Raw genomic sequence first — 27,313 nt, 5'->3', positions numbered from 1 at the left:
ATTGCCATTATTTTCCATGTATGCTTGGGAGTACATGTGCTTAAATTTAAAACAGAAGCATCATAATTTTGATTAAGTTAGAATCAGGAAAAAATGGTTTCAGATGGTTAAGACTGCCTTTTGTCTTGGGCAGTGTTACAGTATATTCTGTAAACAGTATATACAGTACAGCTCCAAGTCCAGCTGTTTAGTATATTTTATGGAACTTGAGTTCTGGCTGTAATATTTGTACAACTATGTCTGACTGTTCAGTGACGTTCCAGACCATTTTTCTATTAATGCCCGCATGATCCCTGGCACTGATTACTAATTTGGTTTTTCCAAAATATACACATACATGAACTTAATGCAGAAGCTTAATGATTTACTGCAGTAACCTCCATCTCTTGTGTTTGTAAAAACTCAGTATGTGCTTTAAAAATAAAAAACAATTTTTAATATTTAAAAATAAAAAAATAAACAATGAACCATATGTCATTAATGGACAGTTTTAAAAGCCAAAACATTTTTTAAAGACTCAAATATGATAGGACTAAAATTTTTTTTTCTAGTTTAAAATGGCACATTGTTCTTGTGAATCTCTTTTCTCTCCCAGAAAGCCTGCTGATACAGCATAGCAGCCCCTAAGGGAAAGAATAGGAGGTGAGACAGCAGGGGATGAGAGATGTCAGTCTGTTTTGATAAGACCAAAGCAGGTGAAGGAATGATTAATTCAGAGGTGGCAGAAAATTTCATGCTAAATGTCTACAAGGAGGTATACCAAGGAGAAACAAACCCACTTGACATAGACACTGTGAGCCTGGCCGTTTGTGCAGGCCATTTCCCAAGGAAAAGGGAAGGTGTGCGGCTGAAAACAAGATTAATTAAAGCCCAAGTTCTAGGACTTCCCTGGCAGTCCAGTGGTTAGAATTCCAGCTTCCACTGTGGAGGGCACAGATTAGATACCTGGTGGGGGAACTAAGATCCCACAGGCCCGGCAATGCAGTCAAATAATAAAAAGTCTGTGTTCAGAGTGGTTGGATATCCAGGAACCCTATCTCACCGGAGGAAGCCAGATGACTTCCTTACCCATCCCACAGAAGGAAAGTTTATTTTATGGGTAAACTGAACTAAAGAAGGCCCAGATGAAGGCTGGGTTCTACAGCATTTAAACAAGGGAATTGTGTGAAAGTCTTTTCTGATTGCAGAATGTCAACCCTCTTCTCCCATTTGGTCTCCTTACATAAGTACTTAAGGCATACACTGCCCCCTCCCCCATCCCCAAGCACGGACAAACAGACATATTGGAAGATTGGAAGATTATTCTCTGAAGAAACCATGTGGTACCGGGGAAAAGAAATCCAGGTACATTTGGGCACTCTAAAGAAAAGACCAGGTCACTATTTTCTATGGCAATGAAGTCTACCTGATGACAAACACTTATCTATCCATGCACCATCTGCTTTTAGGTGCTGCACTTTAAAATATTAGCTGATAGCCAAAGGATCAAAGAAAGCTTTCAAAATGAATCATTTAAGCCCTCCCCATTTTGTTTTTTAACCCCCAAAGTTAAATACCGCCTAGGGCTTAGAACTTAAACTTTAAGAGCATTGGTTCCAACGCTGGGATTATAAGCATCTGGGAGGAAAAAGTGTCCTGGCAGCGGTACCCTCCCTGATGGCCCAAACCACATCTTGCCTACTAGGTCTGTGGTCAATTACACCCAGAACTTATGTTGCACAAAGGTGCATGGCTCCTCAACGAGAGCCCGGAAGCACCAGAACCACACAGCTCTTTAATATCAACTTTCTTAGCTATATATAAATATCTCTTTTCCAAGCCGATTGTACAAGGCCGTGCCCTACCTCTAGAAATAATAAGGGCTCTGCGTCCACTAGCGCGCAGGGATCCAGGCCCAGAGCCTCGGCGATGTTGCCACGAAATAAAGCTTCCGTCCGCCTCAGGCCTCCCTTCCCGTCCCCAGGCGAGCGAAGCGCCACAACTGGAGAGAGGCCCGGCGGTCGGCACATTTGCGAAGCTGTTCCTCTCCGGAGACGATTAAGGGTTTTCTGACCTGTAGGATACACCGACAGTCAGGTAACAACCCTCCGGCCCCACAACCCGTGTTTGTTTGTTTTCTCTATTATAAACCTTTGTCTCTGAAGATTGACCCTTTGACTCCAGGCGCGATCAACTGGGAGCACCTCCCATTTTATTTGGCCGAGTAGAAAATGCGGGAGGCCGGGGGTCTAGCCGTATAGGAAGGCATTTCTTCCTCCGCTGCAGCAGCGCCTAGAGTTTCTTCCCCTAATCTCAGGAATTTATCGAATAGCTTTCAACTGCTGTATTGTAATTCATTTGAAGTGTTTATCTAGTCCGTCCTCAAGCCCGCCGGAGCTGGGACGGCCTGGCTGAGTGGAGCTAACAGGCGGCGGAGCTAACAGACCGCCGCGTCGGGGGTCCGGCGGTCACGCGGAGCGAGGAGCGGCGCGCGCTGGGCCACCGCCGGGGGTTAGCGCTGGGCCACGGTGCGCGGGGAGGGCGGCCCGAGGCCTAATCTGGGGTTAAGCGGCTACTCCAGCTGGGGAGAGACAGCCAAGAGTAGGGGGTGGGACACAGGACGCCCGTCTTAAACTCTAGAGAGTGGACTTCTGCGGAGACCGGCGGGTGGGCGAACATGAAATCCAGTCCTGCTATCCAGGCTGCCATCGACCTCACCGCGGGGGCCCTGGGGGGCACAGCGTGCGTCCTGACCGGGCAGCCCTTCGACACTATGAAGGTGAAGATGCAGACGTTCCCCGGCCTGTACAAGGGCCTCACCGACTGTGCCCTGAAGACGTACTCCCAGGTGGGCTTGCGGGGCTTCTACAAGGGGACCGGCCCCGCGCTAATGGCCTACGTCGCCGAGAACTCGGTCCTCTTCATGTGCTACGGCTTCTGCCAACATTTCGTTAGGAAAGTGGCTGGACTGGACGAGCAGGCGAAGCTGAATGATCTGCAAACTGCGGCCGCAGGTTCCATCGCCTCAGCGTTTGCCGCGCTGGCCCTGTGCCCCACTGAGCTCGTGAAGTGCCGGCTGCAGACCATGCACGAACTGGAGATGTCAGGGAGGATAGCCAAAAGCCATGATACAGTTTGGTCCGTCGTGAAGAGTATCCTTAGAAAGGATGGCCCCTGGGGCTTCTACCACGGACTCACCAGTACTCTGTTTCAAGTAGTACCAGGCTATTTCTTCTTCTTCGGTGGCTATGAACTGAGCCGATCGTTTTTTGCCTCCGGGGGTTCAAAAGATGAACTAGGCCCTGTCCCCTTGATGTTAAGTGGTGGAATTGCTGGCATTTGCCTTTGGTTTGTCATATACCCCGTGGATTGTATCAAATCCAGAATTCAGGTTCTTTCCATGTTTGGAAAACAGACAGGATTCATCAGAACTCTTTTAAGTGTTGTGAGAACCGAAGGAATAGCAGCTTTATATTCTGGTCTGAAAGCTACTCTGATTCGAGCGTTTCCTGCCAATGCAGCACTATTTTTGGCTTATGAATACAGCAGGAAAATGATGATGAGCCAGTTTGAAGCATATTGAAGTATCTTGGTGAGTCGGAATCCAAGTACAAGCCTTTGGGGACTGTAACTCAGTTTCATGAAGCTCTAGACCAGTGCGGTATTATTGTTGACTTCCTGGGAGCTTTGTTTTTGTCTTTCCTTCTTATACTCTTAAACTTTATAGAAGAAACTTCATTTTATATCATATAATTTCAGCCCATAATTGTATTCAAATAGAAAAATTGCTGCTCTTATGTTTGGTGAGATACACAGCATGAGTGGGTGGTCCTAGGTACCTAATCTGAAAAGCTAAATACAGTTGGGGGAAAAAGAATTATAGTTGAGTTTTTGCATAAATCTGCATATGTACGTGCAGTTTGGTTGGTTATGCGTTGTGTGAATTAAATAGAGCTTGGTTCCTGTGTTTAATCTTATGTCACAAGAAAAAACCGAGTTAAGCATGTTTCTGAAGGTGCTTATAAATGATTGCTTAATCCACTCAAGATGCAGGGTCTCTGAAAAACTCTGCTTAAAATGTGCACTGTTCTAGCCAATTAAAGTTTTTAAAAAGTTTTTGTGTGGTGCTTGAAAACCAAAATATCCATCTACAATTTTTTGCATCTACAATGATTCATTTATTTTATTTTTTACTGAGTAACTGATTTATAGCATTATATTTTTATTTCTATGTACCCTACAACGTGCTCACTACCAAAAATAATTTATTTTTTCTTTCATTACCATATAATTGATCCCCTTTATCCAGTTTGTCTTCCTTCTTCACCCTCCCTGCCAACCTCCCCCACCCCCCACCCAAAACCACTACTCTGTTCTCTGTAATGTAATTATGTTTGTTTTGTTTGGTTTTGGGTTGTTCATTTATTATGGATTTTGTTTGTTTATTAGTTTTTCATATTCCACATATGAATGAAGTCATATGGTATTTGTCTTTCTCTGTCTGACTTATTTCACTTAATACCTTCAAGGTCCATCCATGTTGATGCAAATGGCAAGATTTTATCTTTTTTTTTCTCATCTTGATTTTTAAGAGGAGAGTATACTTGCATACTGATGTGGCTTCCACATTTGTTAAAGTTTCAGGGTAGGCATCCCAGATTTCCCCAGGATTGCTCTACTCTTAAAATAATGCTACTCATTTTCAAAGTGGGATCATATTCCATACTCTTAGGTGTGGCTTCGTTAGGCATTAGGTCTCTGGGAAATAGCCTGGCCTTTGTATCAAATTTCATTCCTCTTCTCTCCCAAGGAGCTTCCCCTCTGCTCTACTTTAGACTGAAATAGTGGTGAAGAATGGAGCTGTGTGCTTAAATGCTTTGATGAAGACCCATGTAGCTGACAACAATTCTTAGCTTCCAGTCTCAGGGTCCTGGGCTGGGAAGAATTCCAGGATTTACTGTTGGCCCATTTAGGGGTTATTGATCCTCTTTAGGGAGGGGGGCTTCCCTGGTAGCTAATGGTAAAGAATCTGCCTGCAATGCAGGAAACCTGCATTCAATCCCTGGGTGGAGAAGATCCCCTGGAGAAGAGATTAGCTACCCACTCCAGTATTCTTGCCTGGAGTATTCCATGGACAGAGGATCCCCCTTGGATCATTCATTCTGCCTCCACCAGTGAGAAACCTTTCCAGGGAACAGCGAGTGCAAAAGCCATGAGAACTTTTTGTTCCCTAATGGTGATCAAGTGATATTACCAGTGGATGAATGAAGTCCTCTCCTCTCAAACAGAACTAGACAGAACTTAAGTGTTTGCAATTCACAGTGATTAATGTTAGAGCGGACCCATTCTGAAGCTTACCTGAGGATCCATAACTCCTAGTCGTTTTTGTTTTTTACAGTGTTGGAACCTTCTAAATTTTGTACTGGTTATCTGTGAATTTTACTGGTGATTATACATAAGACCTTACAAAACAATGAAACATTAAAAACAACTTTATTAAACTGTACCATATGCATGTATATAGGCACTGACAAAAATTAAAATGACATAGTCTATCTGACCCCTACACGCTCGTGCATCTGTTCTTTGGCTCTATGGTGTAAGAGGGTCATTCTTACTAAAGTAAGCCTCACATTTCCTTGCTGATTCAAGAGCAGCAGAGTCACTCTCCTTAAGAAGTGTTTTTAAGCAGTTTGTAAAGCTAAAAACTGGCAGGTTCCCGTTTTAATGATCGTCCATAGCATGTGTGTAAATCACTGCTGGTGAAATGTACATCTGGTGTGGAACCCCCAATTTCCTTCAGTTTTTTGCTGTCTATCAAGTTTGCATAGTAACTAGCCATATTGCCATAGGCAAAAGGGTCAGGGTGATGGATGTTGACAAACAGGGGCTGTGGCAGACATTTGGGGAAGGGATGCTCAGTGTCATGTCTGGTGTGCCCCAGAGCAATGGCTGGTCTTTCATTTGCTTTTTCCTTAAAACCATTTTTCTATTTCTGAGTTATTTATACATTTAAGTTATATGTTACATACATAAGTGATCAGTAGCTACTTAGTGAGGCTATATTCAAGCAGGTCTTCATTAAAGCAGGAAAGAGAACAGGAATGACTTCCGCAGGAAGTGGACCTTTCAGAGGCTCCAGGCCCTTGCCCAGCATCCATGGGCTGGTCTCGATTAGCCCTGTTGTCAGTGGACCTTTTCACATGTTGTCCATTAAAGGTTTAACTAAATAGCTTCAATAGAAATAATTTGAGACAAGCAAGAGTGCTTGGGAGTAAGGAATTGAAACCTAAGTCAGAATTGTTTTCTACTCTTGCTTAATTCATGGTTCAATATTGAGGTACAGCTTGTAGCACTTCAGACCTGTTCTCAGAGAAAAATATAGTAACTTGAAATATTGTGCTTAAAGAAATTTGAGTGTTTGGTCATTAAATTATTTACCTAAATTGAAGTATTTATTGAATGTACACTATTTACAGTATACTATTTGAGCTCTGGGGATTCAGATATTAATGGTCTGGTTTCTGTTCTTAAGGATCTGATGGTCTAGATGTTTTACAGTCAAAAGAGTGATTTTCTAGAATACAGTTTAGAACAAAAGATTAGCATCCAAATTATATGTGTGTATGTGTGTAAAATGAGTGATGTGTATGTGTGCAAAATATTTTCTTTAATTGTGTTTTTGTTTTTATATTGTGGTTTCTTTCTGTCATTTAAATTACTTCCATGGTATTTCTTTCTCTTCTCAGAACCCCAGCTTTATTGAGATATAAATGACAGATAACATTGTGCTTGTTTAAGGTATACAATGTGATGCTTTGATATATGTGTTTATTGTGAAATGATTATGACAATAAGGTTAATAATGTCATAATGACATTACTATGTAATTATTAGTAATGTCTATTACTAATGTTTATTCAGTTCAGTCTCTCAGTTGTGTCTTTGCGTCACTCTTTGCGACCCCATGAACCTGAACCGCAGCATGCCAGGCCTCCCTGTCCATCACCAACTCCCAGAGTCCACCCAAACCCATGTCCACTGAGTCGGTGATGCCATCCAACCGTCTCATTGTCTGTCGTCCCCGTCTCCTCCTGCCCTCGATCTTTCCCAGCATCAGGGTCTTTTCAAGTGAGTCAGCTCTTCGCTGGCCAAACTATTGGAGTTTCAGCTTCTACATCAGTCCTTCCAATGAACACCCAGGACTGATCTCCTTTAGGATGGACTAGTTGGATCTCCTTAAAGTCCAAGTGACTCTCAGGAGTCTTCTCCAACACCATAGTTCAAAAGCATCAATTCTTCGGCGCTCAGCTTTCTTTATAGTACAACTCTCACATCCATACACGACCACTGGAAAAACCATAGCCTTGACTAGATGGACCTTTGTTGGGAAAGTAATGTCTCTGCTTTTTAATATACTGTCTAGGTTGGTTATAACTTTCCTTCCAAGGAGTAAGCGTCTTTTAATTTCATGGCTTCAGTCACCATCTGCAGTGATTTTGGAGCCCCCAGAAATAAAGTCAGCCACTCTTTCCACTGTTTCCCCATCTATTTGCTATGAAGTGATGGGACAGGATGCCATGATCTTAGTTTTCTGAATGTTGAGCTTTAAGCCAACTTTTTCACTCTCCTCTTTCACTTTCATCAAGAGGCTCTTTAGTTCTTCACTTTCTGCCATAGGGGTGGTGTCATCTGCATATCTAAGGTTATTGATATTTCTCCTGGCAATCTTGATTCCAGCTTGTGCTTCCTCCAGCCCAGCGTTTCTCATGATGTACTCTGCATATAAGTTAAATAAGCAAGGTGACAATATACAGCCTTGACATACTCCTTTTCCTATTTGGAACCAGTCTGTTGTTCCATGTCCAGTTCTAACTGTTGCTTCCTGACCTGCATATAGGTCTCTCAAGAGGCAGGTCAGGTGGTCTGGTATTCCCATCTCCTTCAGAATTTGACTGTGATCCACACAGTCAAAGGCTTTGGCATAGTCAATAAAGCAGAAATAGATGTTTTTCTGGAACTCTCTTGCTTTTTTGATGATCCAGCGGATGTTGGCAATTTGATCTCTGGTTCTTCTGCCTTTTCTAAAACCAGCTTGAACATCTGGAAGTTCACGGTTCATGTATTTTTGAAGCCTGGCTTGACAATTTTGAGCATTATTTTACTAGTGTGTGAGATGAGTGCAATTGTGTGGTAGTTTGAGCATTCTTTGGCATTGCCTTTCTTTGGGATTGAAATGAAAACTAACCATTTCCAGTCTTGTGGCCACTGCTGAGTTTTCCAAATTTCCTGACATATTGAGTAGTAGTAATGTCTATTACCTCACAGATTACTATTTATTCATTACTATTATTTGAGGTAAAATGGTATATTTTTTTACAGGTACACGCTGCTTAATTTATTTACTTATTTTTGGCTGCACTGGGTCTTCATTGCTATACTCAGCTTTCTCTAGTTTCCAAGAACAGAGGCTACTCTGTAGCTGTGGTGTGCAGGCTTCTCAGTGCAGCGGCTTCTCTTGTTGCTGAGCACAGGCTCTAGGTGCACAGGCTTCACTAGTTGTGGCACAGGGGCTTATTAGTTGTGAACACTGGCCTGGCAGCATTCAGGCTTCAGTAGTTGCAGCTTGAGGCTCTAGAGCTTCAGTAGTTGTGGTGCATGTGGTGCAGTTGTGGTGCAGCTGCTCCTTGGCATGTGGAATCTTTCCAGACCAGGGATTGAAACCTGTGGCCCCTGCCTTGGCAGATGGATTCTTATCCACTGCGCCACTAGGAAAGTCCTGAGATGGTGTTTATGTCTAAGATTTAAATTGGTCAAATCCATATGTCTGACGCCTAGCCTTATTTTAAATGTCGCTTTCACAAGATATAAATGTATCCCTCAACTTTTTAAATTTCTTTCATTGAAGTACAGTTAACTTACAATGTTGTGTTGATTTCAAGTGTATGGCAAAGTGATTTAGTTACACATATATGTGTGTGTACATATATGTACTTTTCAAGATTCTTTTCTGTTACAGGTTATTTCAAGCACTAAGTATAGTTTTCTGTGCTATGCAGTAGGCCCTTGTTGTTTACCAGTTTTATATATAGTAGTGTGTATATGTTAATCCAAAACTTCTAGTGTATCCCTCTGCCATTGCTTTTTGATGGCCGTAAGTCTGTGTGAATCTGTTTTGTAAATAAGTTCACTTGTATCATTTTTTTTAGATTCCACAAATAAATGATATCACGTGATATGTCTTTGTCTGACTTACTTCACTAAATGTGATAAACTCTAAACCTCTCCATGTTGCTGCAAAAGGCATTATTTCATTTTTTTAATGGGCATTTAGATTGTTTTTGTGTCTTGGCTATTGTAAATAGTGTTGCTATGATTACTGGGGTGCATATATATAATTTCAAATTAGAGTTTTCTCTGGTATCCCTCATATTTTTTTTTTTTTATCCATGTTTTCTGGCTTGCGGGATCTTAGTTCCCTACCAGGGATTGAACCTGGGCCACAACAGTGAAAGTGCTGAGTCCTAACCACTGGTCATGGGCCAGGGAATTACCTGGTACTCCTCAACTTTGAAATATCTTATCCCTTTGGTATATTTATTATACCCTTTGGTCTACTGTCAGGGCCAGATGGTCTGCATCTTGCAATGGTACAGTGATACTCTAGCTAGAAATTCATTCTCTGTTCCAACTTTCATGGGATATCAAATACCAAGCTATAACAGTTAAGTATCAGAAGGATCATATCTGGCTGTGGAGTTCAGTTCCCTGTACTCTATGTGGATCAAACCTGAGCATTTTCTTGAATTAAACAAGAAAATGTCCCCAAGTTGTTCAATTTTGAAGAAACGCAAGTTCTTTTTCTTCTGGCCCAGATCTCTAAGAAGGAGTGATAATTATTATCAGGAAGTTGTTACATAAAACAGTCACAGGTTTTTTTTGCTCAAGTCAGAAAGTACCCTCTGTTCAGAGCTTGCATTTCCAATTCAAGCACCCTCTGAACTCTGAAATCCCTATTTTCAAAGTCTGTGACTCTCTGGTCTCTCTGATCTCTCCAGCTTCATGTGTCATGGCCCAGAAAGCTTCTCTAAGAGTCCTTTTAGAAAGTAAATTATTTCAGTGTGAAACTATCATTCATGTCTGTGATCTGCCTTTTGAGCTCCATGTTCCACTGTGTTTTCAGTTCTGTCCTAATGCCAGCACTTTTAAATACATGCTCCTTGTGAGTGATGTAAATAATGTTTAAAAAGCAGACTTAGGCCCTTTTGTATCCCTCTCTCTTCAAGGTTGATTGAGGTCATCTATTCTAATGCTTTTGTTTATGGCAACAGGTAATAAAGGCTTTTTTCAAAACACCTTCAGAAAATTTGGTATTACTGGCTTTAGTCTGAACCTTGAGACAAAAAATTTCACAGGTAGGTGAGTAGTTTTGTAGAAAATTGATGTCTGTTAATAATTATGCACATTCCATGGGGGAAAAAATTATCCTCAGAAAGAGTATTATTTCAGTTATAGGGAAGCCGGATAATTGTGTATATAGTCAGAGTTTCTATTCCAGCCTAAAGTAGTTTCACTGGGCCCTCCCCAGAAACCTGGACTCTGAGCAGACTTTAATTGAAGCATCCTTTCACTTAACTTGTTTGATCATTGATTTACAAATTTTTTTGTGCATTTGGAACAAAGAGTTCTTTTTGCCTTTCGGTTAAGGGCAGACTCATCATCCCACGCTCTGGGCTCTGATTTAGGTTCTTGGAGGTGTTGCCCACAAAAAGCCTTATCTGTGTCTTTAGCACCCAGACATGGGAATATTCTAGGACTCAGGTGCCCACTTGGTCATGGAGTGGTCCTGAAGCAGGGTTTGTCTTTGGTTTTGAGTTCAGAGGCTGCTGTGATGCCATTACTGTCTTTTGTAATGGCTCAAGGATTTTAGCACACACTGCTCTTTATTTTTCTATTCTCTGATTCTGTTTTTATGCTTGCCTTTCCACTTCTTTTTGCCATCTGGAGTCAAAGCTGATCCGTGTCGATAATAACCTTGCACTATTTCCAAGTGTTTTCCCCCCAGATTGATTCTGTTCTGTTACTGTGAAGAGCTAGGCAGGGAGGCCCCTGGGTTTCAAGATTGTGTCTCCTTGGGAGGTTGTTCTAAAGGCTTGGTTGAACTTAAACATTTTTGGCAAGAAAAATGATTGTATGTGCTTTATATTCTATCACATGTGCTATTTTTTTCCAATTTTATCCGGTTGGACCTCAAATTCACAGAATTGGATTATGATAAACTGTCATCAGTAGTCCATACCTGAAGTGCATTGTTTATTTACTTACCTGTCCAATATCATTTAACTGTATATCTATATATGTGGTTATCTATCAAAATAATAAGAAGAATTTGTGAACACGGCACCTCCCCACTAAATGCCAGGACCTTGGTAGTAGTATATATCTAATCGTACAAATAGCCCTTCCTACTGAGAGGACCTACGTGGTCCCCACCAAATGAAGACGGTTATCATCCTGAATTTTAGGTGCATCATTCTCGTTCCTTTGATTTTTTTTTTTTTTTGGTATTATGTTACTCCCACAAATATATTTTTCTAGTTGTTTTAAATAAAGGTTTTTTTAAACAAATAAGTTGTTTTATAATAAGAGTAAAACGCTGTATGTGATACTTTGGCACTGTTTTTCTCTTAATATTGTTAAAATCCAATAATCTTGTGTTACTGTAATTCATTTATTTAGACTACTGTGAAACATTTCATTTTGTGAATATGCCATGATTTATTTATTCAGCTGATAGACATACAGATTGCATTCTGATTTTTGCTCCTGTTGCCCAGGAGCAAAATGTAATGTAAAGGTAAATATTCTTATATATACTTCCTGATGTAAATGTGGAAGAATTTTGAGGGCTATATAACTAGGAATAGAAATTCTGGGGCTCTCAAGTATTTATCTAGGAGTAATTGTTACATTGTTTTATTGACTATGTCAAAGTCTTTGACTGTGTGGATCACAATAAACTGTGGAAAATTCTGAAAGAGATGGGAATACCAGACTACCTGACCTGCCTCTTGAGAAACCTATATGCAGGTCAGGAAGCAACAGTTAGAACTGCACATGGAACAACAGATTGGTTCTAAATAGGAAAAGGAGTATGTCAAGACTGTATATTGTTACCCTGCTTATTTAACTTATATGCAGAGTACATCATGAGAAACGCTGGGCTGGAAGAAGCACAAGCTGGAATCAAGATTGCCAGGAGAAATATCAATAACCTTAGATATGCAGATGACACCACCCCTATGGCAGAAAGTGAAGAACTAAAGAGCCTCTTGATGAAAGTGAAAGAGGAGAGTGAAAAAGTTGGCTTAAAGCTCAACATTCAGAAAACTAATATCATGGCATCCGGTCCCATCACTTCATGGCAAGTAGATGGGGAAACAGTGGAAAGAGTGGCTGACTTTATTTTTGGGGGCTCCAAAATCACTGCAGATGGTGATTGAAGCCATGAAATTAAAAGACGCTTACTCCTTGGAAGGAAAGTTATGACCAACCTAGATAGCATAGTCAAAATCAGAGATATTACTTTCCCAACAAAGGTCCATCTAGTCAAGGCTATGGTTTTTCCAGTGGTCATGCATGGATGTGAGAGTTGGACTGTGAAGACAGCTGAGCACTGAAGAATTGATGCTTTTGAACAGTGGTGTTGGAGAAGACTCTTGAGAGTCCCTTGGACTGCAAGGAGATCCAACCAGTCCATCCTAAAGGAGATCAGTCCTGGGTGTTCATTGGAAGGACTGATACTGAAGCTGAAACTCCAATACTTTGGTCACCTCATGCGAACAACTGACTCATTAGAAAAGACCCTGATGCTGGGAGGGATTGGGGGCAGGAGGAGAAGGGGACGACAGAGGATGAGATGGTTGGATGGCATCACCGACTCGATGCACATGAGTTTGGGTGAACTCCGGCAGTTGGTGATGGATAGGAAGGCCTGGCGTGCTCCAACTTATGGGGTCGCAGAGTCGGACACAACTGAGCGACTGAACTGAACTGAATTGTTACATTTAATAGATAATACTCAACTCAAAGTAGTTGTACTGGTTTTTACATGTACTTGCACTATATAGGCCTGAATCTCTTGTATCCACATGCTTTCCAACACTTGGCATTGTTACGCTTTTAAATTTTTGTCAAATAACTGTGAGTAAAAGAAAAAAATAAATCTACCTTATCTTGGTTTAATCTGTATTTTTCTGATTACAGTGAAAGAACATCTCTCTTCATGTGTCTAATGGTTATATGTTTCTTCTGTGAAATGTCTGTTCATGTCTTTTACCATTTTTCTATTGTTATTTTTATTTATGTTAGTTTGTAGAATTTCTTTATATTGATATATTCTTGATATTAATTGTCAGTGTGTATATGGTGATTATCCTCTCCTGGTTTGTACCTTTTCACACCTTTAAAGATGTCTATTGATTAATAAAATTTCTTGATTTTATTACAAATAGAGATGGTTAGATAGCATCACTAACTAAATGGACATGAATTTGAGTAAACTCTAGGAGATAGTGGAGAATAGAGGAGCCTAGCATGCCACAGTCCATGGTTCACAAAGTTGGACATGACTTAGCAATTGAACAACAACAAATCTTTTATTCTATCATCAGTGTCTTTTTAAAGAAATTATTTCTACTCCAAGGTCTAAAATACATGTATTTTCCACTAAGAGCTTAAAAGTTGTTTTGGGTTTTGTCTTTGTTTTGACATTTGAGTCTTAGATCCATTTGAAGTTGATTTTTAAATTAAGACTCAATTTAATCTTTGTATGGATAATCACTTTTAATTGAACATTTCATCTTTCCCATAGATCTGTGTTGTAGACTTAATGTTTGTGCTCCACCTGCCGAATTCATATATTGAGCCCTGGCCCCAACTGTGATGGTATTAGGAGATGAGGTCTTTGGGCAGTAATTAGATTTATGTAAAGTCATGAGGATGGAGTCCATGATGTGATTAGTGCCCTTTTTTTTTTTTTTTTTTTAACTGTGGATGTCTTTACAAGTAATTTTGAGCTACCTCACGTTTTGTTTGTTTGTTTATTTACCTACAGTTTCAATGGTCTTCATTGCTGCTTTCTCTAACTGCTCTGAGTGGCAGCTGTTCTTTGTTTTGGTGCTCTGGCTTCTCATCGTAGTGCTTCTCATATTGTAGAGCACAGGCTCTAGGCTTGTGGGCTTCAGTAGTTGCAGTGGACTCAACAGTTGTGGCTCCAGGGCTCTTGAGTGGAGGCTCAGTAGTTGTGGCACATGGGCTTAGTTGATCTGAGACATGTGGAATCTTCCTTGACCGGGGATGGAACCCCTGTCCCTTGCACTGGCAGGCAGATTCTTATCCACAGTACCATTAGGGAAGCAGGAGATTCGTGCCTGTATAAGAACAAGAAGAAACACCAGAGCTGCTTCTTTCTACCATATGTACATAAAGAGAGAAGGTTGTAGCCTACAAGCCAGGAAGAAGGCCATCATCAAGAAACCAACTGATGGCACCTTGATCTTTGACTTACCAGCCTCCAGAATGATGAGAAATAGATACCTGTTGTTTAAGCCACCAGTCTATGGTATTTAGCTACTGAGTAGACTAAGACATTCTGGATTGCCATCTCTGTAATATTCAAACATTCCATATATATATATATATATATATCTGTTTTTGAGCTCCCTAATCTATTACACTTGTCAAAATTTCTGCCTGTGCACCAAAGCAGACTATCTTGATTAAGACAGCTTTATAACAAGTCAAGTATAAGGAAGTCAAATTTTTTATCCTACTGTTTTTTTTAAGAAGTTTCCTAGCTCTTATTTTATTCTTTCATATGAATTTTAAAGTAATGTTGTAATGTTTAAAGTAATGTCCTGGGAGAGAAGAGAATTGATAACATTAAAATATTCAGTTCAGTTCAGTTCAGTTCAGTTGAGTCGCTCAGTCATGTCCGACTCTTTGCCCAGCATCAGGGTCTTTTTCAGTGAGCCAGTTCTTCACATCAGGTGATCAAAGTATTGGAGTTTCAGCTTGAACATCAGTCCTTCCAATGAACACCCAGGACTGATCTCCTTTAGGATGGACTGGTTGGATCTCCTTATAGTCCAAGGGACTCTCAAGAGTCTTCTCCAACACCACTGTTCAAAAGCATCAATTCTTCGGCACTCAGCTTTCTATATAGTCCAACTCTTACATCCATACACGACCACTGGAAAAACCATAGCCTTGACTAGATGGACCTTTGTTGGGAAAGTAATGTCTCTGCTTTTGAATATGCTATCTAGGTTGGTCATAACTTTCCTTCCAAGGAGTAAGCATCTTTTAATTTCATGGCTTCAACCACCATCTGCAGTGATTTTGGAGCCCCCCAAAATAAAGTCAGCCACTGTTTCCCCATCTATTTACCATGAAGTGATGGGACTGGATGCCATGATCTTAGTTTTCTGAATGTTGAGTTTTAAGCCAACTTTTTCACTCTCCTCTTTCACTTTCATCAAGAGGCTCTTTAGTTCTTCTTCACTTTCTGCCATAAAGCTGGTGTCATCTGCATATCTGAGGTGATTGATATTTCTCCTGGCAATCTTGATTCCAGCTTGTGCTTCCTCCAGCCCAGCGTTTCTCATGATGTACTCTGCATATAAGTTAAATAAGCAGGGTGACAATATACAGCCTTGATGTACTCCTTTTCCTATTTAGAACCAGTCTGTTGTTCCATGTCCAGTTCTAACTGTGGCTTCCTGACCTACATATAGGTTTCTCAAGAGGCAGGTCAGGTGGTCTGGTATTCCCATCTCCTTCAGAATTTTCCACAGTTTATTGTGATCCACACGGTCAAAGGCTTTGGCATAGTCAATAAAGCAGAAATAGATGTTTTTCTGGAACTCTCTTGCTTTTTCGATGATCCAGCGGATGTTGGCAATTTGATTTCTGGTTCCTTTGCCTTTTCAAAAACCAGCTTGAACATCTGGAAGTTCACGATTCATGTATTGCTGAAGCCTGGCTTGGAGAATTTTGATCATTATTTTACCAGCATGTGAGATGAGTGCAGTTGTGCGGTAGTTTGAGCATTCTTTGGCATTGTCTTTCTTTGGCATTGGAATGAAAACTGACCTTTTCCAGTCCTGTGGCCACTGCCGAGTTTTCCAAATTTGTTGGCATATTGAGTGCAACACTTTCACAGCATCATCTTTTAGGATTTGAAATAGCTCAACTAGAATTCCATCACCTCCACTAGCTTTGCTCATAGTGATGCTTCCTAAGGCCCACTTGACTTCACATTCCAGGATGTCTGGCTCTAGGTCAGTGATTACACTATCGTGATTATCTGGGTCGTGAAGATCTTTTTTGTACAGTTCTTCTGTGCATTCTTGCCACCTCTTCTTAATATCTTCTGCTTCTGTTAGGTCCATACCATTTCTGCCCTTTATCGAGCCCATCTTTGCATGAAATGTTCCCTTGGTATCTCTAATTTTCTTGAAGAGATCTCTAGTCTTTCCCATTCTGTTGTTTTCCTCTATTTCTTTGCACTGATCACTGAGGAAGGCTTTCTTATCTCTCCTTGCTATTCTTTGGAACTCTGCATTCAAATGGGAATATCTTTCCTTTTCTCCTTTGCTTTTCGCTTCTATTCTTTTCATAGCTATTTGTAAGGCCTCCTCAGACAGCCATTTTGCTTTTTTGCATTTCTTTTCCATGGGGATGGTCTTGATCCCTGTCTCCTGAACAACGTCACGAACCTCTGTCAATAGTTCATCAGGCACTCTGTCTATCAGATCTAGTCCCTTAAATCTATTTCTCACTTCCACTGTATAATCGTAAGGGATTTGATTTAGATCATACCTGAATGAGTGGTGTAGTGGTTTTCCCTACTTTCTTCAATTTAAGTCTGAATTAAGCCTCAATTTATAATACTGAATCTTCCAATTTAGGAACACTATATATTGAGTTGGCCAAAAACTTTGTTTGGATTTTTCTGCAGCATCTTCTGGGAAAACGAGAACATACTTTATGGCCAACCCAATATTTCTCCATTTATATAAGTCATCTTAGTGTCTCTTCACAAAGTCATATGATTATTCCATAGAAGTCTTATACTTTGTGAGGCTTATTCCTAACTACTTGATTTTTTCTTTTTGGTTATAAATTCTATTTTTATTTAAATGTCAATTTCTCTTTGATATTTTATAAAACAAATCAATGTTATTAACTTTTCAAATTCAGCAATCTTAATAAACTCCTTTTAATGATAATATTTTATCTGTAGGTACTTTTGGATTTTCTTTGTATTCCTTAATATCATCTACAAATGATAACAACTTTTCTTCTTCCTCTGCATTCTTCGTAACTTGTATTTCTTTGCCTTGTGCTCACTAAACCTGTGTACAGTATCAAATAGATGTAATAGTGGACATTTGTGTCTTGTTTCTGATCTTGGAAGAAAGCTTTTAACATTTCACAATTAATGTGTTTTGTTGTAAATGTTTTCATATCATTTAAAGATTAAGGAAGTCTTCTATTTCTAGTTTGAGAATCTCCCCCCCCCCCCCATTATAAGCAGAATTTTATCAAATCCTTTTTCTGTGTCTGTAAAATTTTTTCATGGGATTTTTTTCTCTTTTACTTTATGTCAATGAGTGACATTGGCTTTTAATTTTCCTTTCCTCGTCTCAGGGTTATGCTACAACTTTTAAGGGAATGTTCTCCCCCTCTTTTTTTTTCTTTTCCATGGTAATGTTTGTATAAGATTGGAATTATTTCTTCCTTCAATTTTTGGTAGTACAGTCAACTGGTCCTGAATTTAAACCTAAAGAATTATCTTACTTTTCTGTGTTTTCTAATCTTGGTGAATAGTTTGGTTAATCTATTATTTCTAGAAATTTGTTTATTCCAACTAAAATTTTAGCTTGTTGGCATAGCTTTGTGCATAATATTTCTTTATTACCTTTTTGTTGTCTATGTCTACAAAATTTGAGTTGCTATTCCTGTTTAAATTCCTGATATTGGCTGTTGGTGCATTCCGTTTAGTTTTCTTGTGTATTGCCAGAGGCTTGCCAATTTTATTACTGTTTCAAAGAATCAACTTTTAGGTATTTTGATTCCCTCTCTTAGATATTTGTTTACTATCTTATTAGTTTCTTCTCAATTATTTTCTTGTCTTCTTTGGGATTTATTTTCTTCTGTTTTTCTCATTCTCGAGAAAGATATTTAATTCATTAATCTTTACCCTTTTCTTTTTTCTAATATGTTTATTCAAGGCTCTTGGCTTTTCTCTAAATACTCCTTAATTGCATCATCATGTTTTGTTATGATATATCAAAATAATTCAGTTCAAAATATTTTCTAATTCTAGTGTGATGCTTACTTTGACCCACAGGTTATTTCAAACTGAATTTTAGAATTTTCAAACACCTGGGATATTCTAAACATCTTTCTGTTATTGATTTCTAGCTTAATTTCCTTGTGATCAGATAATATGCTCATATAAATTTCATCTTTAGCTATTTATTGAAAATTTTTTATATACAACATAGTCAATTTTTGTAAATTATGAAGAAAATAATATGCATTCTGTACTTGCTGAACTCCATACTTTATATATGTCCAGTAAGTCAGTTTTCTTGTTTCTAATATAATTGCATTCCTTCTAGGTGCTGAGCCAACCAGCAAATTCATTTGCCAAAGCTCAGCTCCTATACCTCTCTAATCTTACGATTTAGTGGCTCTGATGGTATCTAGCCCATAATGAGCAGCTCTCATGGCATGATGATCATTTGGTGTCACATAGTCAGCCACTCAGTCTCTACTAGGGCTCAGGAACATGACACCATCTATTATAAACACACAGAAGCTATCTATTATATAAATAGAAGGCATGGATCTGCACTATAAGATTTATACTATAATCCTCCTGCTGTGGGTTGCTGGAAGCTCTGCACAGCATCCTCATGCACTATTGGCATTTCACTATTGGCATCCTTATGCATTATTGGCATTGGCATATGCAACATCAGATTGACTGTATCACATCATATTGGCTAGTATTATAGTTTCAACCTAATATGTGTCTTTTTCTTACTCCCACCCTGCTCAAACCTGGTAGCATTTTGAGTTCCAAAATGGTATATGCTGCCTCTAAAATCCAAAGAGGTCCCTAAAGACAGTGCCTCTTTTTCAGTGGCAAGAGATTCAAGAGATAATTTGTATTTGTAATTCCTCAGGGAGAATTTTCTGGATGCCCCAGACCCCTAGAATCCTTATTGATGGGGCAGGCCCCTAAATCTTCATGGGGCTAACCCCTTACTCTTTGACATGCATGTGTCCTGCTAGGCCATCTAGGGTCCTTTTCATTTGCTGCCCATTAGACCCAGTTAGCATGATGTCATCAATATGGCAGTCTAACATTATGCTCCGCAGAATGTTCTATGTTGAGGTTTTTGTGGAGTATGTTACAAAAGAAAGGGTTAACATAGCTCTGGGGCAAAACAGTGAATGTATTCTGCTGCCCTGTTGTGAGAAGATGACCTACTTTTGATTTTATTCTGTGATGGAGTTTAAGATGAATGCATTCAGCAGAAAAATAGCCACCTCCCAAGTGCTGAAGGCTACACTGATCTACTCCAGTAAAGATAACCACTGGTATGGCAGCTATAATTGGACCTGCCAGCTGGTTAAGTAAATTGCAGTCCATTGTCATCAAATCACTATGATCCATCCAGTTTTTGCAGGGGGTGAACAAGTGAAGTAACTGTGGATATGGTGGAGATTATCATCTCTGCAAACTGTGAGTTTGAGAATGTAGTGCTAATCTCTGAAATTAGGGTGCAGTTACTTAAGATTTACTATCTTGCTTAGGGAAAGGGAAATTTCAGGTTTTCCACTCTAGTGTTTCTTACCCTGCCAGTCAGGGAACAAATGAAAGGGTTTGACATTGAAGGTTTCTAAGACCAAGAGGTTCCATGGTGTAATGGTTAGCACTTTGGATGCTGAAAGTTTCTAAGACCATCCCCAAGTTTGGTGATTTGCTAGAAAGACTCATCAGACTCAGCATATAGTCATACTCATGGCTGAGTATGTAAAATTATATAGTAAAAAAAATACAAAGAAAAACCAGCAAAGGGAAAAGGTGCATCAGACAAAATCTGCAGGAAAGTATGTAGAAGTTTCTAAGAGTCCTTTTCCCTTGGGTTCACACAGAAAGTGCTTAATTCTTGTAGATCAAACTGAAACAACATGTATGAAGTGTTGTCTACCAGGGAAGCTTACCTGAAATCCAGGGGTTTTATTGGGTGCTGGACACACATGAGCCTAGCATAAACTACATTGTGTATACAGTTAGGCACAGTAAACCACTTTTATCAGTTATTAAATGTTGGGGACACTCCCAAAATTCAAGTCCCAGACATCACCAAAGGGCCAGCCTTGCAAACAGGCCTTTCTAAGGATAGCAGTCTCAGGCCTGCTATGGTAACTCTTGCCTGCACAGTCCAGCCCCTTGGCCCTTGGCCAAGGTGTCTTTATGACAAGATTATTATCAGTGGGGCTCCGTGTAACAGGATGAGACTCACTGATAGCTTATGGTGACTATGTCAGATTCATGATCTCCCCACTGATAGCTTACGGTGAACGATGTTGGACTTGTGATCTCCAAAGATTTAGCTTTGGGACCAGGGACCAGGCTTGAAAACTCAAGAGCTTTTGTGTAGCAGAGTTTTATTAATGTGAAAAAGGGACAGAGAAAGCTTCTGACATAGACATCAGAAGGGGGGCGGACAGTGCCCCCCTCATTAGTTTTAGCAAGAGAGTTATATACCTTATTACAGTAAAGGGTCTTACCAGACCCACTCCCACAATATACAATAACAGGATTAGAACTAACAATAGAAAGATCTTAACAGACCCACTCCCACAACATACATCTTTAGATAAAAGATTAATTAGAAGTTTCTTGTTAAGGGGGGCTTCCCTGATAGCTCAGTTGGTAAAGAATCTGCCTGCAATGTGGGAGACCTGGGTTTGATCCCTGGGTTGGGAAGATCCCCTGGAGAAGGGAAAGGCTACCCACTGCAGTATTCTGGCCTAGAGAATTCCATGGACTGTATAGTCCGTGTGGTTGCAAAGAGTTGGACATGACTAAGAGACTTTCACTTCACTTCACTTCTTGTTAAGGAGGAACATGTCCTTGAGTAAGATACATTGTTATATTGACTAAGACAAAGCAATGTAGAAAAAAAGTTTCTCCTTTTTGTCTTGTCCTTTTCTCCTCCTTGAGAGCCTTGGACTCCTTTCTTCTTCTCAAGAGCCCCAGACCCCATTTCTTCTCCTCGGGGACCTAGACTTTTTTTTTATCAACCTGCCTAGGAATTGATTCTCTCACCACATGCAATATTGGCCTCAGTTATGCCGTTCATAGCAAACACCTTCTTCCAACAACACAAGAGAAGACTCTACACATAGACATCACCAGATAGTCAACACCAAAATCAGACTGATTATATTCTTTGCAGCCAAAGATGGAGAAGCTCTATACAGTCAGCAAAAACAAGACCAGGAGCCGACTGTGGCTCAGATCATGAACTCCTTATTGCCAAATTCAGACTTAAATTGAAGAAAGTAGGGAAAACCACTAGATCATTCAGGTATGACCTAAATCAAATCCCTTACGATTATACAGTAGAAGTGAGAAATAGATTTAAGGGACTAGATCTGATAGACAGAGTGCCTGATGAATTATGGATGGAGGTTCGTGACATTGTATAGGAGACAGGGATCAAGACCATCCCCATGGAAAAGAAATGCAAAAAAGCAAAATGGCTGTCTGAGGAGGCCTTACAAATAGCTGTGAAAAGAAGAGAAGAGAAAAGCAAAGGAGAAAAGGAAAGATATTCCCATTTGAATACAGAGTTCCAAAGAATAGCAAGGAGAGATAAGAAAGCCTTCCTCAGTGATCAGTGCAAAGAAATAGAGGAAAACAACAGAATGGGAAAGACTAGAGATCTCTTCAAGAAAATTAGAGATACCAAGGGAACATTTCATGCAAAGATGGGCTCGATAAAGGGCAGAAATGGTATGGACCTAACAGAAGCAGAAGATATTAAGAAGAGGTGGCAAGAATGCACAGAAGAACTGTACAAAAAAGATCTTCATGACCAAGATAATCACGATGGTGTGATCACTCACCAAGAGCCAGACATCCTGGAATATGAAGTCAAGTGGGCCTTAGAAAGCATCACTACGAACAAAGCTAGTGGAGGTGATGGAATTCCAGTTGAGCTATTCCAAATCCTGAAAGATGATGCTATGAAAGTGTTGCACTCAATATGCCAGCAAATTTGGAAAACGCGGCAGTGGCCACAGGACTGGAAAAGGTCAGTTTTCATTCCAATCCCAAAGAAAGACAATGCCAAAGAATACTCAAACTACCGCACAATTGCACTTATCTCACTAGTGCTAGTAGTATAGTGAGTAAATATAATTTACTCATATAAATAAAAATATAGCTAGTAAAATAATGCTCAAAATTCTCCAAGCCAGGCTTCAGCAATACGTGAACCATGAACTTCCAGATGTCCAAGCTGGTTTTAGAAAAGGCAGAGGAACCAGAGATCAAATTGCCAACGTCCGCTGGATCATCGAAAAAACAAGAGAGTTCCAGAAAAACATCTATTTCTGTTTTATTGACTATGCCAAAGTCTTTGTGTAGATCACAATAAACTGTGGACAATTCTAAAGGAGATGGGGATACCAGACCACCTGATCTGCCTCTTGAGAAATCTTTATGCAGGTCAGGAAGCAACAGTTAGAACTGGACATGGAACAATAGACTGGTTCCAAATAGGAAAAGGAGTATGTCAAGGCTGTGTATTGTCATCCTGCTTCTTTAACTTATATGCAGAGTACATCATGAGAAACTCTGGGCTGGAGGAAGCACAAGCTGGAATCAAGATTGCCGGGAGAAATATCAATAACCTCAGATACGCAGATGACACCACCCCTATGGCAGAAAGTGAAGAACTAAAGAGCCTTTTGGTGAAAGTGAAAGAGGAGAGTGAAAAAGTTGGCTTAAAGCTCAACATTCAGAAAACTAAGATCATAGCATCCGGTCCCATCACTTCATGGCAAATAGATGGGGAAACAGTGGAAAGAGTGGCTGACTTTATTTCTGGGGGCTCCAAAATCACTGCAGATGGTGACTGCAGCCATGAAATTAAAAGACACTTACTCCTTGGAAAGAAAGTTATGACCAACCTAGACAGCATATTAAAAAGCAGAGACATTACTTTCCCAACAAAGGTCCGTCTAGTCAAGGGTATGGTTTTTCCAGTGGTCATGTGTGGATGTGAGAGTTGTACTATGAAGAAAGCTGAGCGCAGAAGAATTGATACTTTTAAACTGTGGTGTTGGAGAAGACTCTTGAGAGTCCCTTGGACTGCAAGGAGATCCAACTAGTACATCCTAAAGGAGATCAGTCCTGGGTGTTCATTGGAAGGACTGATGCTGAGGCGGGAACTCCAATACTTTGGCCACCTCATGCGAAGAGTTGACTCATTGGAAAAGACCCTGATGCTGGGAGGGATTGAGGGCAGGAGGAGAAGGGGACGACAGAGGATGAGATGGTTGGATGGCATCACTGACTTGATGCACAAAAGTTTGGGAGAACTCCGGGAGTTGGTGATGGACAGGGAGGCCTGGCATGCTGTGATTCATGGGGTCGCAAAGAGTCGGACACAACTGAGTGACTGAACTGAACTGAAGTGAACTGATGCCCTTCATGGGCTTCCCTGGTGGCCAGTCTGTAAGGAATCTGCCTGCAATGCAGGAGACCCAGGTTTGACCCCTGGATCAGGAAGATCCCTTGGAGAAGGGAATGGCAACCCACTCTAGTATTCTTGCCTGGAGAATTCCATGGACAAAGGAGCCTGGTGGGTTACAGTCCATGAGGTTGCAAACAGTTGGACACAACTGAGTGACTAACACACGTACACATGACCTTTATGTGTCCTAGCTTTGGCCAGTTAAACAAATCCCACTAACCATAAAGGCCTTCCTAAGAAAGCCAGGGATCTTCCTGCTTAAGCTTTGTTATGATCTTTTTACCTAGCCCAAGGCTTCAAGTCAGGCACAACACAACTCTAGCTAGTAAGTTGAAGCTGACACAATGCCTTTTAGGGCTGAGGCAGTGTCAGGGTACACATGTCAAAATTACAATTCCAGAGGTTACATGTAGTACCTCTGGAGACAGAGTTTACATTGTTAGGGCACCCCAAGCAGAACATATATCAGCTAGGTAGTACCGGTTGACAGCCTCCAAGATGGCCTCCAACCATGGTACCTCCTACTCTGGGATTCTCAGTTCAGTCCAATAATTCAGTTCAGTTTTTGGTTTCAAAGGGGCTTCCCAAGGCAGTCATTTCCAAACAGATTTGCTTGGACACTATATCAGTTTATCCACCTCATGTGTGTGGACAGCATCTGGAAGTGTTCTGCATCGAAAGTGCAGGAGCTGGAGCCATTCTCTGCTGCTTCATAGTCGGCACTGTCAGGTGTGATTGAGGGCTCAGCAGTCCAGCTGAATTATATGTGTTCACAGCAGCTTGGTAGGCAGCATGGGGAGTTTTCCTTCAAGAAGAGAGGGAAGCTTCCAGGAACAGTTCTGAAAAACAAAAACCATTAATGTACTCCCCACTCTCTGTGCCTCTCCAGAATGTGTTTTCTTCATTGTCAAAAAATCAAGTGTATCCCATTTAGCAACTATAACTTTTTATTTTTTAGTTATCCCCTACTCCAGCCCAGAGCTCTTGTTTGGAAAGGCTGTGTGCAAGAGACAAAAGCAGTTTCACAGAAAAGATTTTTGATGTAATTTAACCACAAAGTCATATCATGTTAAGGAGTTGGTCATGAAGATATTCTGAATTTTCAAAGGTTTTCAAAATGATTTATAGAGATCAATCTATTTCTGGGGATAGTTGTATTTAACAGTCAAATTGCCTTAATAAGATGTGTCTACTAGGAAAAAGGTGAGGGAAATAAAGTTCACACTATTAGTTCATTGATGCAGATTGCAACCAAACTAGAAATCTGAATACAGCAAATCAATAGCAGTGCAACATATCACATTAGGGTCCAGAGTCTGATCTGTCTGGAGTGGGTGGAGGGGTCATAGTCACTGTAATGTGCCTTCCCCCAACTTGGCAGCTTTCCACAGTACTCACAAGTTAGAAATGCAACCAGTCTCTGTATGTATCTATCAGAAATATAGAGAGAGTCAGCGCCTCAATTGCAAATAGCCCTATCAGAAAATAAGCCCTTTCCTGTGGGCATCTGTAAGTGGCCCAGATTGTCCAGCCAGCATCCATGTTTGCACTGTTTGCTGCTGCTGCTGCTAAGTCGCTTCAGTCGTGTCCGACTCTGTGCGACCCCATAGACGGCAGCCCACCAGGCTCCCCCGTCCCCAGGATTCTCCAGGCAAGAACACTAGAGTGGGTTGCCATTGCACTGTTTAGGGCTCCACAAATGGGTTTCCTAAACCTACACAATCACAGAATCTATGTTCCCTTTATTTATTAAAAAAAATTTATTTGACTGTGCCGGGTCTTAGTTGTAGCACGGGGAATCTTCGATCTTTGTCGTGGCTTGCCGGGTCTTTAGTTGCAGTATGTGAACTCTTAGTTGCGACATGTGGGATCTAGTTCCCTGACCAGGGATCGAACCAGGGCTCCCTGCATTGGGAGCTCAGAGTCTTAGCCACTGGACCACCAGGGAAATTTCTGTGTTCCCTTTATTGAGCCTATGGCTGCTTTCAATTTGGCACAGCTCATGCTCTAACTGAAATGGCCCTTAGAAGATAGTATCAGATTTTCACTTAGAGTCAGACCTAGGTGATTTGGATCTGTGAATTCATAATTCCAAGAAAGCCAGTGGTAAGGGACAGTGGAAATACTCCCCAAATCCAAGTTCCCAGATAACAGCCAAAGGCCAGCCTTGCAAGCAGGGCTTTCTAAGGATTTGCTGCATTAGCTCTTTTCTGCACAGGGTTCTTCCAGCTGATAAGTATATCTATCCCAATTATACACTCAGGGACCTGGGAAATAATCACATGGTAATGATAATCACATGGTCTGTGGATGCTTTGGCTCCACTTTGAGGTGGATTTGGGCCTACATTTCATTCATCTCTTGATCTCTATAAGCCTTCATTATAGCTGAAGGACCATTGTAGTGTTTTAGGTCACCTCTTTCAGAGACTGCTCAGGAACTATATTTCACCTCCTTTGAGAATTCTGAACAGTCCACTTGCCCAAGTGCAGTTACCTAGGCAAATAGCTGCAGGTCTCTGTAGGAAAGGATAGAAGTAACACTTGAGCTTCCCTGGTAGCTCATCAGTAAAGAATCAGCCTGCCAATGCAGGAGACCCAGCTTCAATCTCTGGGTCAGGAAGATGCTCTGGAGAAGGAAATGGCAACTCATCCCAGTATGCCTGGGAAATCCCATGGACAGAGGAGCCTGGTGGTCTTCAATTCACTGGGGTTGCCAAAGAGTCAGACACGACTTAGCAACCAAACAACAACAGAAGGAACACTTAGAGTCTTTAGTTGTAGTGGCATTGCCCTTCTTTAAGGAGTGTTATCTTCTCCTTCTAACAGGCTCTGATATTGACCTGATATATCTAAAAACAGGGTGAGGAACTACAGTGTTCCATTGTAATAGCTGTACATGCATGCCTGCTAAGTCGATTCAGTCGTGTCTGACTCTTTGTGATCCCATGGACCGCAGCCCGTCAGGCTCCTCTGTCCATGAGATTCTCCAGGCAAGAATACTGGAGTGGGTTGCCGTGCTCTCCTCCAGGGGATCTTGCTGATCCAGGGATCCAACTCTTGTCTCTTAAGTCTCCTGCATTGGCAGGCAGGTTCTTTACCACTAGTGCCACCTGGAAAGCTGCAGTAGCTGTACACCAACTCTCAAATATATTTATAAAACAAGACAAGCTACATTTTATTTTCTCGTCTTTCTTGCTCCCAGGAACACATTGATTTATTAGGCATAGCCACAATCCCTATGTGTAAAAACACCTTGATTGCCATGATGGTCTTGCTGATACCACAGTAGTTAAATCTGCTTTGCCACTAATAGTTATGTGGAGCTATTTGGCCTCTGTTATTCTGAAATCTCATTATCCTTACTCATGCCAGAGAGCTCAGTTCTTTGCTAGCATCAGTACCACAAACCCTTGTCTATAAGGGATAGCTACCCACTGAGCTTCACAAAGATGTCAATATTTTTCTCATTAGAAGCCT

General features: G+C 40.8%; 2 protein-coding genes across 2 annotated transcripts in view; one reads left to right on the top strand and one right to left on the bottom strand.

Annotated features, from left to right (window-relative positions):
- The window catches only part of LOC109561275 (mitochondrial ornithine transporter 2), a 44,806-nt gene that overhangs the window by 1,592 nt on the left and 15,901 nt on the right, over positions 1-27,313 (top strand). Inside the window, exon 1 of the mRNA XM_070792096.1 lies at positions 1-27,313. This exon is cut by the window's left edge and continues 1,592 nt beyond it; it is cut by the window's right edge and continues 15,901 nt beyond it. Within this exon, the coding sequence (XP_070648197.1) occupies positions 2,657-3,562 (906 nt within the window). The 5' untranslated portion in view covers positions 1-2,656 and the 3' untranslated portion in view covers positions 3,563-27,313.
- The window catches only part of LOC109562123 (protocadherin beta-4), a 149,114-nt gene continuing 145,792 nt past the window's right edge, over positions 23,992-27,313 (bottom strand). The window contains exon 2 of the mRNA XM_019965078.2: positions 23,992-24,673. Coding sequence (XP_019820637.2) covers positions 24,642-24,673 — 32 coding nt within the window. The 3' untranslated portion in view covers positions 23,992-24,641. The remainder of the gene's footprint in view (positions 24,674-27,313) is intronic.

Source organism: Bos indicus, chromosome 7 (assembly GCF_029378745.1).
Source record: "Bos indicus isolate NIAB-ARS_2022 breed Sahiwal x Tharparkar chromosome 7, NIAB-ARS_B.indTharparkar_mat_pri_1.0, whole genome shotgun sequence".
NCBI classification, from domain to species: domain Eukaryota; kingdom Metazoa; phylum Chordata; class Mammalia; order Artiodactyla; family Bovidae; genus Bos; species Bos indicus.
This window is presented reverse-complemented; position numbering and strand designations above follow the sequence as displayed.